Source organism: Meleagris gallopavo, chromosome 8 (assembly GCF_905368555.1).
Source record: "Meleagris gallopavo chromosome 8, MGAL_WU_HG_1.1, whole genome shotgun sequence".
NCBI classification, from domain to species: domain Eukaryota; kingdom Metazoa; phylum Chordata; class Aves; order Galliformes; family Phasianidae; genus Meleagris; species Meleagris gallopavo.
In genome coordinates this window covers 10,126,622-10,142,541 of record NC_139411.1, presented here as the reverse complement: position 1 = coordinate 10,142,541, position 15,920 = coordinate 10,126,622, and the positions used below count along the sequence as shown (strand labels likewise).

The following is a 15,920-nucleotide window of genomic DNA, read 5'->3' as shown; positions in this document are numbered from 1 at the left end:
GGCTGGAGCACGGTCCTGTTTCCCAGTGTCTGGCTACATTAGGAAACAAGACCAAACTCCAATTACGTCATTGTTCTTTTTCCTGGCATTTTAAGTGCAGAATACTGATATATCGAGAGTAGACTTAATACCTGTGTCCTTTAGTCCTAGCTCGACGTGATAGTTTAGGAGCAAAAACGGTTTCCTGAAGTAGTGCTCTTGTGACCAAAAAGAAGCAAAGGGGGCAAACGCACACGCCTGAGACTGCTGCATTGCCTCAGAGAACTGCTGCTTGGCTGCACGGCTCGTATTTGTTGGAAGGAAAGCTCCAGGCTGAGGTTCACCCACAGACATTTGAGAGAGAAAAGCACTTTTAATTCTACTTTTTCCCGCAGTTACGAGGAGCGCTGACTGGCAGACGAGCCGCAGCCGCACGCACAGGTAACCGTTAGGCTTCCTCACGGTGTGGGCCGCCCGCACATCATCTGCTTTTCATCCCGCGCGCGGGAAGCTCGCACCGCCCTCCGGCAACTCCCATTGGTTGCTCTGCCTTCGTCCCCACCAATGCTCGAGCTGGAGGTGGAGTCTCTAGGCGGGCGAGAGAGGCGGGCTGTGCTGCGCCTGCGCGTGAGCAGCGGTTGGTGAGGCGCGGGGGTTTCAGTTGGGCTGCGCTGTGGGGCTGAGGTGAGGCTGGCTGATGTGTGGTGGAGGGACTGCTGTGCTGGGCGGCGGGAGGGAGAAGGGGAAGGCCTGCGTGCAATTTACAAAGCACTCTGTAGTCGTCTATTTACCCGCGCTGTCACGCGTTCTAGCAGTGGAGGTGGGTTTGTGCCGGTCTGCTTCCTTGTCAAGCACTGCGATGGTTTTGGCAGCGTTAACTGTGCTTTCAGAAGACAATGGCCGACCCCTGTAATGCGGCGCTCAGGAGCGGGGTGAACAACAGGTACCGCGTGTTGGAGGTCCGCCTGGTGCGGCGGGAGGGACGCGACCCTGAGAAGCACCTGGCGATCAGCGCTTCCACATCGCCGGGAGATACGGAGCTGTGCGTCCTTCAGAACAGCTGGTGAGCTGTGTTCTGAGATTCTGTTGAGCTTCTGAAGCAATTTAAGCCCTTCAATAAAAGGAGATCGTATAATAATCAAGTACAGTATGCCGGTATAAAATATCAGTTCTGAAATGGCTGAAAGGATGAATCTGTAGTGACTTGAAGTCATCAGGATTTCTCTTAACGTGGATTTGATCCGTGACCTAGTGCTCAGAACTGAAGTTTTGTCAGTACAAAGCACATAGTAACCTCAGGTTTCGAAGCATGTTGAATCTGTTAATTTCTTACACGTGGTATCCTGCGCTTGCAAATCGTTGTTGAAATGTTTTGCTTTATAGGGAGTCTGTTCCAGTTGTTCCGGGAGACATCGTTCATTTAGAAGGGGACTGTAGCTCTGGTACCTGGATAATAAATGAGCAGTCTGGATACCTCATTCTTTACCCAGATATGCTGCTCTCTGGTACTACGATATCCAGTAGCATTCGATGTATGAGAAAAGCAGTGCTGAGTGAAAGGTTTAGGGTAAGTGTTAAAACATCCGATGTTGTAGCATTAATGGGTTAATGTTTCAGGTGAGAATGGTGGCTTAGCTCAAGTTTAAAACTGTTTGAGATGTGATATTGTAAAGTATCAGCAGCTAGTCATAATGTTTACAAAAAAAAAAAAGCAATTCAGAGGGAAAACTTTCTGTTTGGACTACTTTTTTTTCTTTTTTTTCAGAATTTCAGTTGAAATTATTCTGTATTCTTAATATAGAAAATGGGTACAAAAATATTCTTCTCACTCTAATTTTCTGGCAACTTCTCTTATACTCTTCTTGTTCCTAGTCTTTGCTAGATGTGCACCTCTTGTTGGTGATAATGAAAATGTAATCTCATTTGGCTAGTAAAAAGCTTCTGAAACAACAGCCATTACAGCAAAGGTTTTTCTGGTACCCCATGAGAAGCATCGTGTGTTAGCTCCAGATCTAGCTACTGTATACCTGTACTGTAGTCAGGGTTGGTGTTGGCTAATTCTGGAATCTGTGTCCAACTATGCTGGAACTCAAAGAGAGAAAAGGTTTCTTGTGGTTGTCCTTGCTGATATGTGAGTGGTAGAGAAGCAATGGCTGCCTGCTCCAGCTGAAGAAAAGCTGGAGGAGAATGTAAATCCAGATGGGCAAAGGAAGTAGTAAATAGACTGGCTGGGGAACTGTGGCTAGAGCAAAACATTCAGACTGAAAAGAGATGTCAGCAGAAGGCCTTCATTAGAGAAGTAATGGGAATAGATTAATTGTTGGTAAGTATAGTGTACCATCAAGTATCATGTATAGTCAATGAATATAAAGATATTATAATTATGAAATAATCAAGAGAATTTGGCAGAGCAGATTATAATAACAAAAAGAGAATAGATAGAAAGCTTACCCATGTCCAGGGCTTGCTGCAAAACTCCAGAGAAGGGATCTCCAGAAGAGATACTTTCCCCTGCTAGTGAGCTCTTAAATGGGTCTAGGAGAGTTGCAGCCAGGCTCCACCCCTTCTGGCAGCACAGGTGAATTGCCTTCACCTGTGCTCTATGGCTGACTTATTGCTTGCCTCAGGTGATCAACCAGAGTTTCAGGCCGTGATTCAGCAGTTCCCATACAGGACAACACAAAGGGTACTGACTCTGATAACACCACTCTTGAGTTGTGTTCAGGTCCCACACTGCCAGTTCTGTGAAACATACCATTAACTTCCAAACAAACTGATTAGCTTTCCAGCTGTTTGGTAGGGGCTTATGCAGAAGTCATAATTTATCCATTCCTGGCAGTGAGCTAGGTGGGTTTCTGAGCCACTCTGATGTTGGAATAATTTTATGTGAGTTCATAAAATGCAGGAAATTGCTTCAAATATGGATAATGTAAACAGTATTTCAAGGACAGTAACGATTGTTGCATTAGGAAATGCTGCTGTTAATGCTGTTCACAAAGTAAAATGTGGATTTTTTCCTTGTTTAATTGCTTAGGGATTGTATCCTAGTAGTGGATTTGGAATAAAAATGGGAGATAAAGCAATAGAAAAGATTCATTGTAGTTTGTCTGTATTGCAGTCACATTTGAATCCACATTAATAAGGGAGATGAAAGATCTAATGATTTTAATAAAAACAATTGGGATGTGTCACATGCAACAAATAAGCCCAGAAATTCTGTGGAAAATCTGCATGAAGTGAATATGAATCTTAAACTTTTTGTACTGTATAACTTGTATTGCAGGGCCCTGAGTGTGGTTCACGGCAAACACTCATTGGTACAATTCTTCATGAAATTTTCCAGCAATCTGTAACAAATAACTTGTCACCTGAAAAAGTAGAGGAACTAGCAAATAACATTGTTTATGGGCAAAAGTATCTCAAAGAAATGTAAGTACGTTGCAAGAATCTGTTTTTATGTTTGGAAGATTAGATGCTTTAACAAATGGTTACTGTTATTAGGGGAGCATCTTACCAAAAAATCTTAATGAAATTTTGGTATCTCTTATTTCCCTGTTCTATAATGTAATTTAATATGCCTGCCCTGCTAGAGTTTAATGGAAAATGTAGTTTATTTCTCTTAATGGGTGCTCAGCTGTAGTTTTATGAGTTAATCGGGTGATGTGAATGTGTTGCTCTCTGTGTTTTAAAGATGGTTCTTTAAACTTGACAATTATTTCCATGAATGTGAAGTACTTTGGTACCAAAGGTGAAGCTAATTTTGCTATTGCCCTAATGTAAATGGCTTTATTTTGTAGGTATCATTTAAAGCTGAAACAAACAGAGGTAATGCAGGAGATAGAAGAATATTTGCCTTCATTTTTTAAGTGGACAGAAGAGTTCATGCACAATCCAGCTAACCAAAATAAAATGCAACTGAAACTGTAAGAATCCAAAATTAGAAATTATCCTAATTTGTATATCTTGTTTGGGACGCTTCCAATTTTTAGAAGAGTGCTTTTTATACAAATCTCTTAACTGACATGGAGCAATTCATTGCCTTGATACCTAAATAGCTAATATTGAGCTCCATATTTAGTTGCAATTATGAGTAGTGGGAAAGACATTAAGAATGATTACTATAAGGCTGAGGGAGGACTGACATAAAAATCACAGTGATATTAAAATCATTGTAAACAATGTGGTAGAGAGTAGATGTGTTAGTACTTAAACATCCTTGTTCTTTTAATCAGCTGGCTAAGGTAGAAGCTGCTGTAAATAGAAGACTAAGAACTGGAATATTAAACCACTATTCAGATGTAATAGTTTGTCAGTGCATGCATACTGCAATGTGTTTTAATCTTGAAATATTAAGGAAAATCATTAACTTCCCCCTTCCTTTGGTTTCTTCCTAGGCCAAGTGAAGACAAAACAGGAGATTGCTCTTCTAAGGTAGAAATTGTAGATATCTTAGACATTGAAGAGAACATTTGGTCTCCCAGGTTTGGATTGAAGGGAAAGATTGATGTTACAGCCAGGGTGAAAATCCATCGTCAGTGTGGCGTACAGTCCAGGATAATGCCATTAGAGCTCAAATCTGGCAAGGAATCGAACTCTATAGAGCACAGGAGTCAGGTACAAAAAAGTGTAATTTGACAGTTGGTGGCTATAAGCAATCTGTCTTATAAGAATGACTGACTTGGTCTCAAGAATATGAAATATTTGTTTTGTACATGGTGTAATCTGGATTTACGGATGACCAACCCTGGCTCAATGCTGATGATTTAAAAATGAACTGAGATGTGGGATGTATGCTTGTTTAAGTCTTTCAATCACCTTTTATGGCTTTTATCCTGAAAAATGTTGATTAGTCTCTTCTTACTACACATTTGAGTATTAGCTCGAGGCAAAGAACTTGAAGAACTATAATTGTGCATCTTGAGAGATAGCTGGTCTGAATGAGGGGTAGTCATGCATGAGCTTTTGTTAAGGAAGATGCCTTTTAATTCAAATGCTTGGTTAGGTGCTTATTAGTTATGCTTTCTAAATTATTTGTAATAGTAATGGCTACATAAATTATCTTAAGAAGCTGTATTTTTTATATATATATATATATATATATATATACATATATATATACGCAGTATGTTTTATATAAAATGTTTGCAGGTTATCCTGTATACGTTGTTGAATTTAGAAAGGAGAATGGATCCTGAAGCTGGATTTCTTCTTTATCTTAAAACTGGTACTATGTATCCTGTTACTGGAACTCGCATGGATAGAAGAGGTGACGTTCTCCCCCTGCCCTTGAAACCTACTTAATTAGTTTAATTACAATGAAGCATTTCAGTAATAGTTGAGCTAGTAGGATTTTCTCTCATGGACCAAGTTATACTTGGCTGTATTATTTGTCATAATTTTATTTATTCTATTAAGTTGATGTTCAAAACGTAAATATGCTTTATTAATACTACATTAGGACTTTGCTACATGAGTATCTACTTCTTAGCTGATTTAAGTGTGATGCCTGTTTTCTTTTGGACTAAGAATGATTAAAAGCTACACTTAAAATATCAGCTTACTTTGTTCTTTTCTTGACAGAATTAATAAAGCTAAGAAACCAGGTGGCCTTCTACTTAATGCACAGTACGCAGAAATCTGCTGTGGGAAGACAGCAGTCACAGCTTGCTGCTTTGCCTCCTGTTATTGATGACAGTCAAGCCTGTAAATACTGTTCCCAAATACACAATTGCTTTCTATATAGCAGGTAAGAAAAAATCCTAGCACCCCAGTTTGATTCTTGTTTTTTAAATAAGAATAATTTCAGCCTTTGATACTATTATTCAACTTTTGTGATTTGATGGCTTATTATTCCTTTATGACAACTTTTGCACTCCAAAACAATGTTCCATAAACTCCAGCATAACTCTTACATTCTCTTTGATCTGACCATTTGTTTTTTCAGGTTGCACAAATGAAATTTTGAGGGAACTGGCTTTGTGCACAAGTGTAATATGTTTTAGTAATTGCTTCGTAAGTCATTATAACATTCAGCTATGGCGGCATTACATTATTCCTAATTTACCAGCTATTTCAACAACTTTTGAGCTAACTTTTTTCACTTTGTTTGCATTTTTATATGCATGATTATATATAAATGTCTATTGATGCTTAGTTCCAAGGTGAATTGACCTGAAGGCTGCTTTTTTATCAACTGTTAAATTCCATTTGCTTAAGTTAGTACCACCACGGTATTCATATCTTACTAAAAAAGAAATAGAAGATGAAATGCTTAAATGTTTGCAGAACTATTCTTGGGATGTTTTCAATTGGTCTTCTACTTATTTTCCCTAATTCAAAATCATACAGATGATGTGAAGCTATTAAATGAGATTGTAGGAGCAAAGGACATGTAATCAACTTTATTTCAGTGATGATAAGTGCTATATTTTTCAGTGTTTCAGTATAAGCTTAAGTTGGTCTCATGTACAGACTGACTTGCAGGAAATGTGGTGGAAGTTGATTCTTTCCTGTGCTTGGTTCTACTCCTAGAGCTGTAGAAGAAAGGATGGCCGGTGTTTCTTTTCCTCCTGCTATGATACCCATTATTGAAAAAGAGACACAGCACCTGAAACCTTCCCATTTAGAGTATTTCAGTCTGTGGTACCTGATGTTAACCTTGGAGATGCAAAGTAGAGACAGTAAAAAGGGGTATAAAAATATATGGATGATACCTTCTTTGGAAAGGTAAGATGAGTTTCTAACCTGTACAGCGGTACAAATGAGCGCTTGGAAGTGAGACATTGTCAACTTGTAGTTTTCCCCACAAGGGAACTTAGATGTTTTCTACTACTTGTAGATGTACTTCTTGTAAGGTAGAGTTTGAGATGTGAGCTAATGAAATCATTAGCTTGCTACACTTATAGGTTATATATTTTCGATATATGTTTTTCTGTTGTTGCTATTGAGACATGCACAGGAAACAGTAAGTTAATTGCAGTCTCAGCCTTTGGAAGTAGCAATTGTATCATTTTGTTTCAGTTCCTGAGGGCTGACACTGGATACTGGCTGTGAGTCCAGCTCACTGCACTGATTTTCTGAGAGTTTTATTGACAAATAATGATGTATTTTGGGCTCTGCTCCTATGCTTGCCTGAGAACATGGATAAACACTAAGGGCTCTTGCTGGCTCAAGTACTTTCTATCTTACATCCCTGGACGTAGTAGCTATGCAAAAAATAACGGGTGGCTTGTGGGCCCATTTAAATGAGTTTGTTTATGTGTTGCTTAAGTGAAACAAGCAATTTATTAAGCAACTATAAAACATTTTAGTGAAGTGCATCCATATGTTTCAGTGCTCAGTTTTTAACAAAGTTATCTGTAACTTTATTTTAGTTATCAGTCTTTTCTTGAAGCAAGTATAAGGTGTTTATATATATTTACAATTCTTTTCTGGTCATAGTGGCTATTGAAAACTGACTACATTTTTTGTTTCTCGCTTACATATATAAAATATGTGTCTTACTGAGGGGATCTTATATTGAAAAATTAATTTTTCTGTAATATCTTCACAGAGAGAAGGCTGGAGACTGTGTTGGAAACATGATCAGAATTGATCAAGTTCAGGAAGTTTCCGAAGGACAATATCTGCATTCTTTCCAACGTAAAAATGGTGTTGTACCTGGAGCAAACCTATTGGTTGGTGACAGAGTTGTTGTGAGTGGAGAAGAAAATGGTTTGCTTGGCTTGGCTAGTGGCTACGTCAGAGAAATCAGTGCAACAAAAATCTCCTGTTTGTTGGGCAGGTAATAGAACAAAAGGAAAAACATCTGCTTGACAGCACTGTAATATGGGCTTCAAGAAAGGCACTCCCAGGCCTCAAAAAAGCTCTAAAATGGTCTGACTCTTCTTGCTTGGCTTGGGGAGGTATATTCTAAAAATCCTACATCCTGACTGAAGGTGGCAGATCAGTGTCCCTGTGCCTAGGTATTTGCCTATGTTGACTGATTAAAAAACATATCTGCAAACTGTATCTCCAACGTAAGTTTCTATGGATATTCTTGTTGTTTTTGTTACCAGTAACTTTAATTATTCAGACTACACTGCCTTGAAATGTGCCCTTACTAATGAGACTTTCATCATCAACCTACTGCTTGTAAGCAGAATTAATTTGTGCATGTTATTGTCATCCTTCAGGAATTTATCAAAGCTCCCCGAGAGTACCACTTTTAGGTTGGATCATGAAGAAGGAGACTGTGGTATAGGAGTCCCCTTTGAAAACCTCTCTAAACTAATGAAAGATTCCCCAGTCAGGTATGAAGAATCACATTAATTTCACACTTTGAGTATTTCTAGGTATTTTCCCAATGAGAAACTTGTGATTCTTTTATTTTTGCATCCGCAGTGAAAAGCTCCGTAACTTGATCATTGACTTCCACAAACCTCGTTTTATTCAGCATTTGAGCTCAGTCCTTCCTCCAGAAGCAAAGGAAGCTGTTGCAAGTATTTTAAAGGGTATCAAGTCTTTGTTTTTTTCCTCCTGAACTCTTATGTTTAATGGCATATTTCTACTGCCTTTAAATTTTTTTGTTCTATTACACTTAATACAGGCTCTCTTTTTCTACATCAGGATCTAGTAGCAGTTTTATTTAAAATAACCTGTGGTATTACATGTCTTTCTGTGATATTTCATAGAATCATAGAATCACAAGGTTGGAAATGACCTATAAGATCATCTAGTCGAACCATCTTTTCATTACCACTGCTACTACAAGCTACTAAACCATTTCTTTCATTACATTACATTGCATTACATGTCTTTCTGTGATCAGTCGAGCTACTTGGAAGATGTGACCACATGTCTGCTTAGAACTTTGTTTTATTTTTAAAAGTTCCTGTAGCTTGCAGTTTTAGTATTCTCTAATTGTTACAAAATTGAGAACAAGGAAGACTTGGGATAGAGGAAGTGGACTTTGAGGGAGTGGAAGGAAGGAGATGGGCTTTGATGTAAACATTCATTTCTGTGGGCACTTTTATTGACTTGTTGACTACTCTGTAATATATGAAGCTTTGTGGCACTCCTGTTTTTTTTTTTTTTTTTTAACAGAGGATGTATGTGATAGTGTCATAGTCAGTGAAAATACTCATTACTGCTGACAGAGATGTCTTTGGAAACTTAACTCAATTGTCTAAAAACAAATAATTTCTTATAAAAACTTTCTGAAAACTAAAAGATGCATCTTGCTGCTCTGAGGTCTGTTTCAAATAACAATTTTGCCCAGCCTTCTAGCAAACCACTGAAAGGGAAGGAAATGAGAGGAAGGTGTATGTGCTAGAACTGAAGAATGATGGATTAACAAATATTGGAAGACAGGGAGTAACAGTTCCTTCCCATACTTGCAAACAAAACCTGGCTTTCAGTAAGACACCAATAATTCGACATGTTCCTTGATTATTTATTTGTTTGTTTGTTTGTTTTTGCTTGAGCTTTGCCTAATCCAAATAACCAGACTATACTGCTCACCTGCATCAGACTGGGGAAACACAGCTCTGGTTTCTTGTGGTGGTTTTTTTTTTCTTTCTAAGCAAGATGATGCTACCTGTGCAATTCATTTTGCATGTTTGAATATGAAAATGGGTATGATAAAAAGAAAAATGGAAAATAAAATAGCAACAAGATATCATATGGTGGTCCTTTAGGATATCAGAAACAATAAGCTGCAAAAGATCACAAAACATCTTCAATGATTTGTTTCTGAGATAGCAGTACAGACCCTGTACTACTTGTCTGCATATTGCAAAGTTGAACGTTATTACTCTAGCAAGTATAATTATGAAGTGTAGACATTTTACTGTTATTTTTTCTTCTTTAAAGGTCTGAATAAACCTCAGAAACAGGCAATGAAACAAGTGTTGCTTTCAAAAGACTACACTCTTATTGTGGGTATGCCTGGAACAGGAAAAACAACTACAATATGCGCTCTGGTAAGATCCTGTGCTTTGATTTTGAAAAGATTTGTAAGATTTGGAGAGCATTAAACACGTTTTACGCTTTTCTCAAGTAATTGCCTTAACTTAATGTACTGCTATTTGTGTAATTTCAAAGAAGGAAACCTTTTGTTTTAATTTAAGAACTTTTATTTGGTAGAACTGAAAATTTGCTCTGTGGAATAGGATTGTCTTTTGCTTCTGTGGGAATAAGTGAGAGAGAAGAAATTGAAGTAATACTTAATCACTTTGTGACATTTTAATGATAAAATTTTTGTCCCTGAATGCCAACAAGACCTCAAGTCTTGAATTGCAGCTCAAAAAAAGGATTCCTTGGGGAAGTCTACCATTTGCCCAGTGGGAGCTGTATAAACCCAAGGTGCTGAAGCTGTGTGGTCCAGTCACCGACTCTTCCAGCTACTGGTTTTCTCTCCCCAGAAATGGGCTGCAGGAACTTACTGGGTTCAGGCCGTGGGCTGAGCTGTTCCTGAAGGAAGTGACATTTCACATCCAGTTGTTATCTTTTCTGAATGGGTGTTTTGTCTTCTGCCTTCTATCATTCCCTGCATGAGAACTGGTGGGGCAAGAGGAAGATGAAGAGTGAGCAAGCTGCTGCTGTTACCGGATCAGTTCGTTCTGCTGAATTTGATGTTAAGTTGTCATGGAGAAAATTATTTCCAGAATTGGTCTGCAAGGCTTCTGCATACAGTATTGATATTCTTTGGTGCACTGCCTTTTTAATGTAGTTTGCAAGCGTGTGTAGATGTTCTTCTCTTACTCTTCTGTAATTCGTGTAGTAAGCCTGCTGTTTAGGAGATGCATCAGATCTATTGCTCGTATTCCCTTGACAATAGCTCAATAGCTGATTTGGCTGGAAAGAATTACATTAATGAAGTCATACTTGCTGTTGGCTCCATCTGAAACTTAGTGTTCCACCCCAGCCTTGGTCACACTAAGTCTGTCTGTGAACTAAAAGCATTTTCTTTTTTTCTCTTCTCCATTCACTAGGTGAGAATTCTCTCTGCTTGTGGCTTCAGTGTTCTTCTGACTAGTTTTACACACACTGCTGTGGACAATATCCTACTGAAGCTAGCCAAATTCAAAGTAGGCTTCTTGCGTTTGGGAAGAGCTCAGAAGGTTCATCCAGATATACGGAAATTTACAGAAGAAGAAATTTGCAGATCCAAATCAATTAAATCTGTAATGGATTTGGAAGAGCTCTACAGCAGTCAGGTGAGAGAAGTGTTTCTGCAAGGCCTGCAATGGATATTATGTTAGTATTCTGGTTGTTCAGATGCTGTAGAGCCAGGAACCCATCTCAAGAGTGTGTTACTGGCAGGAGAAATCTGTGCTGAAACATGCTCAATTCCTGCATCATTGCAATTTCATTACAGCCAAGAATGACTAATTCTAGCAGTCTAAAAGCTGAAAAGCATTTTTTATGTTTACACAAAATAACTAATAATTACATTTAATAATTCCCAAAGAGTTGGAGAAACAGGTGGTGACAACTTCAAAGTAAATTAATTGAGAGAGTGAAATTTCAAGATTGCAAGACTTTAAGAACACAAGGTTAATATGTGTGCAGTGTGAATGACACTGATTTCAAGGGCTAAAATGTATTGGTTTTATCTTTAGTTAATTGAAATGATTTTTTTATTTTATTTTTTATTTTTTTTAATCTGAAAAATGTTCTGTGGAGGGATTGAAGCTTTCTCTAATTAGTGTGTCTCGATTTTCAGCCAGTGGTAGCAACAGCCTGCATGGGCATAAATCACCCCATCTTTGTTCAGAAGCAGTTTGATTTCTGTATAGTTGATGAAGCTTCCCAGATAAGCCAGCCCATCTGTCTGGGCCCACTGTTCTGCTCCAAACGGTTTGTGCTGGTTGGGGACCATCAGCAGCTGCCTCCACTTGTACAGAATTCAGAAGCAAGGTGAGATTTGCTGGACGAATACCAGTAATATGAATTCTGGGAGGGCTTTTGCAGTATGTTGTCTGACATGCTTTTGTGAATTGTTTATTTTGTACTAGAGATCTTGGTATGAGTGAAAGTTTATTTAAAAGGCTGGAGCAAAACCAAAATGCTGTTGTCCAGTTGACTGTGCAATACAGAATGAACAGGTATGTTAAACTTATTTGTTACAGCAGTTCCTTTATTTTTTTTAAATGTGGGATTGAAATCGCAAGATTTGACACCACTCCTTTCTTCCTCATCCTTAGTAAAATTATGTCACTGAGTAACAAGCTAGTGTATGATGGCAAACTGGAATGTGGATCAGAGAAGGTGTCAAATGCCACTGCTAATTTGCCAAATCTAAAAATGCTGAAACTGGAGCTTGCAGATGCTTCAAAAACATGGTTGAAAGAAGTACTTGAGCCAGACAAACCTGTATGTTTTCTGAACACTGAGAAGGTAAAGTTCATTTATTTCTCTTCCATTTAAATTTTTTATATGCTAGAAAATTCACCTCAAATGTAAAAGTCCGTCTTCAATAAGATTCATGTATTACAGCAGTCAAGCAAAATGAAAAGAACCCTCACCACAAAAAGTCTATTTTTATTATATGCATTGTATAAATGTGAAATCAGATGATTGAGCCTTGACAGTTTCTTGAGGTGACTTGCTCTTACTAGAAACTTGGAGTTATGAAATGGTTATTACTGGAAACAAGTTTTGTCAAATTGTTTCAACATGTTCTGTAAATGCTCTATTCTGAGGTTAATTTCTGATATGGATATACTCTGTAGAATTTAGCATTTACCCCTACCTTAAAAAAAAAAAAAAAAAAAAGTAGTAGTATAAACACTGTATGATAGAGTGAGTTAAGGATCAGAATACCGTGCACCTTAAGAGATGATCATTATTTTCCATTTATATTTTTAAAGGTCCCAGCACCAGAACACACAGAAAAAGGTGGTGTATGTAATGTGACAGAAGCCAAACTAGTGTTCTTCCTTACGACTTTATTCATTAAGGTATCTTTTACTTGAACGTTGCTCAAGAGGGACAATTCTGTAATTAATCTTATATTGCTGTAGAAATTCTGACTATGTGTATGGGGTTATTCTCGGAGGGATAACTGTGAGAGTAAATTCATGGTTGGCTATGTGTTGCTACAGTGAAGTGCCTGAAGTCTGCATTCAGTTCCTGTCTCATGCCTGGTTGGAGTTTGGGGTGAAATAAAACTGGGTGCTAAATTCTTTAAGAGATGAGGATGGGCTTTCTTGCGAGGGGGAGGGGAAGGGATTTGCCTTTCTCCCTTATTTCATAGAATCACGGAGTTGCACAGGTTGGAAAAGACCTTAAAAGATCATGAAGTCCAACTGCAACCTAACCATACGACCCTAACTCTAACAACCCACTGCTAAATCATGTCCCTGAGTGCCACATCCAGGGATGGTGACTCAACCACCTCCTTGGGGAACCTATTCCAGTGCTTAACAACCCCTTCTCTAAAGAAGTTTTTCCTGATATCCAACCTAAACCTCCCCTAGAGCAACTTGAGACCATAATCTAGTCAATTTGAGGAGTGCTACAGACTAATGAGTAGTTCTGTGTGTTTACTTCCCAGTCTGAAGAAGAAAGAAAAATGAGGATTTTGACAATACTTGTCTATGCTAGGTTAAGACAAAGCTTGGGATCTTGCAGTAATTAATATTTTCCTTGGTTTATACCAATCTCATTTAGAGTTCCATTGATTTCTTAGTGCAAAGATGATAGCTTGCAGCACTATTAAAAAAAAAAAATAATCCTACAGGCTTCTTCAACTGGGAGAGAAAAAAAAAAAAAGAAAAACAAGGTAACTACAGTGACTATTTTCTGTTTTTGCTTCACTTAGGCTGGCTGTAAGCCTTCAGACATTGGTATTATATCGCCATACAGACATCAGTTGAAAGTAATCACTGATTTGATGGCAAGACTGAAGGAGAGCAGAGTGGAAGTCAACACTATAGACAAGTACCAAGGAAGAGACAAAAGTATCATAATTGTATCTTTTGTTAGGAACAGTAACGACGAAAATGTGAGTTGTTCATCCTAACCTGACTTTCATTCCAGTTTAAAAACTATTCTGAGCCTTGAATTTAGATACATTTTGAAAATTATCTACATCCAGTTCTGCTACTTACATATGAAAAATAAAAGCAGATTGTTTATTTATCAGCTTGGTGCCCTCCTGAAGGATTGGAGACGACTTAATGTTGCTATCACAAGAGCCAAGCACAAACTCATCATGGTCGGCTGCGTTCCGTCACTCCGCCGCTACCCTCCTCTGGAGAAGCTGCTCTGCCATCTGCAGTCTGAGGCAATGATATCCTTTTTCAGCACTGTTTTGTGAAACGGGAAAGGTGAGGCTCCTTTGGATAGGAGGTAAGAATGGGAAGACCTTTGATCATTTAGATTATATTTGTAATGCTGATGGTCAGCACGGTATAATATGTGCCAGAAGTAGGTTTTGATGACAAGGCAGATCTAGGACTTCCATTCTGTCTTGAAAAGTAGAAATAAAACTCCATGGTGACCTGTAAATCAACTTTTGATATTGCTTTTTATTTTAAATTTGATGACTAAATTTTTTATGCTTTTGCTTTCTGCATTTTCTTTTTCCTGATCATCTTAATTTTGGGGCATCTTCACGTCACTGTGATTATTCTTTTTGGAAGAGCCATTTATTTAAATACCTATTGAGATAATGCTTCAGGATTAAGGTTTCTAGATTGGAAAATTGTATAACTTATGACCTGTTCATCTTTTTTCTTCATTCTCTCTGGCACTGTATCAAGTTTGTTCTTGTTTCAGCTCCTTACATCTCCTATTTAAATAGGAAAGCTAGATGTTTTCTTTACAGATGACATCAGTACATACTCGTACACACTTCTTATTTTGTTTCTGAAAGCAGCACATCACTGAAATGCTTAAGAGCTACTTCCTTAACTTCCTACATCTTCAATCTTCCAGCAGGGGCTCATGAAGGCATCCACAAATGTAACATTTTATGACTGTGAAGACTGAGTGTTTTAGAAGACATTTCTTATATATTTTCTTCTGGTGCTGCTGAATGTAAATTATTGCTTAGTGGAATGTGAGTGCTGACATGCACAGTTCAATCTGAATGAAGCCAAAACTGAAATTACTTTCAGTGATTTTAAATGTTTCTTTCAGTAAAAGTAACGACACACATTTCTTTAATAAACTGATTGTTGAGTTGGTCCTTTTAGTACCAGGGGATGTGTAACAAACCAGGAATGTGAAGTATTTCATTCCTTCCGGTACTTTTTAGCTGTTTCTATGCTCGTTTTTTATCTTGGTAAGCACTTTTCTGCTTATATGAATGGGGGATAAGTTTGAGAAGGAGGGCTGGGCAGAGCTCAGTGCTGTACTGAGTCACAGTTTGATTTTACACATCAAAATGTAGGTCACATCCACTAATCCCATTTATTAACATTCCTAATTAAAATGCTGTGTTGCGTGGTTTGGGGGAAAAAAGCCTCATGATCTTTGATTTTTGTTTTTAAGTACAGAACGTTTTAATATTTATAGACACAACGTAATGAATCTCTCAGCTGAAGCTCCCTTGCTCATTTGTGTAATCCCTTGGTTTTTCCATGCATGTGGGACAAGGATGATACTGATGCACTGACCTCCCTTTTCTGAGGAGCTCGAGGGGAAGAAAGGAACTGGAACGGCTCTCCCGAGCTGCATCTCTGCCTGGGGCTGGCAGTTGTTTCAATCCAATAAACGAGGAACGAAGTGATTCACGTTCCTTAGACCTGTGCCACTTTTGAAACAGAGCTTTCTCAGACAGGCGCCGTCCGTGATGCCAGCTTTTGAGCATCGCCTCAGTGCTCTGCTCTTTCTTGGGCTAATTCTAAAAGTAAAAACGAGCATAACCAGAACCAGCATATTTCCGTGCTGAAATGACCGCTCCTTCCTTCCCCCAGGAGCAGGCTCACTCGCTGCCAGACCCGGGGCTC

At 38.4% G+C, this 15,920-nt stretch overlaps 1 protein-coding gene across 2 annotated transcripts; it reads left to right on the top strand.

The window, feature by feature from the left end:
* Positions 1–562: 562 nt before the first annotated feature.
* On the top strand, positions 563–15,157 carry DNA2 (DNA replication helicase/nuclease 2). Of its 2 annotated transcripts, none has more exons than XM_085229114.1 (21): positions 563–663; positions 870–1,042; positions 1,363–1,546; positions 3,263–3,408; positions 3,777–3,902; positions 4,374–4,593; positions 5,128–5,245; positions 5,560–5,725; positions 6,511–6,705; positions 7,532–7,762; positions 8,154–8,270; positions 8,362–8,471; positions 9,832–9,941; positions 10,953–11,177; positions 11,687–11,880; positions 11,979–12,068; positions 12,168–12,360; positions 12,834–12,923; positions 13,787–13,969; positions 14,111–14,259; positions 14,891–15,157. In XM_085229114.1, the coding sequence occupies exons 2-21, from the start codon at positions 876–878 to the stop codon at positions 14,943–14,945; spliced, it is 3,069 nt and encodes a 1,022-aa protein (XP_085085240.1). In that variant the 5' UTR covers positions 563–663; positions 870–875; the 3' UTR covers positions 14,946–15,157. The 2 variants fall into 2 exon arrangements, with proteins under 2 accessions (XP_085085240.1, XP_085085241.1); XM_085229115.1 differs by having other exon boundaries at positions 642–663; positions 873–1,042.
* The last annotated feature ends 763 nt before the right edge of the window (positions 15,158–15,920 follow it).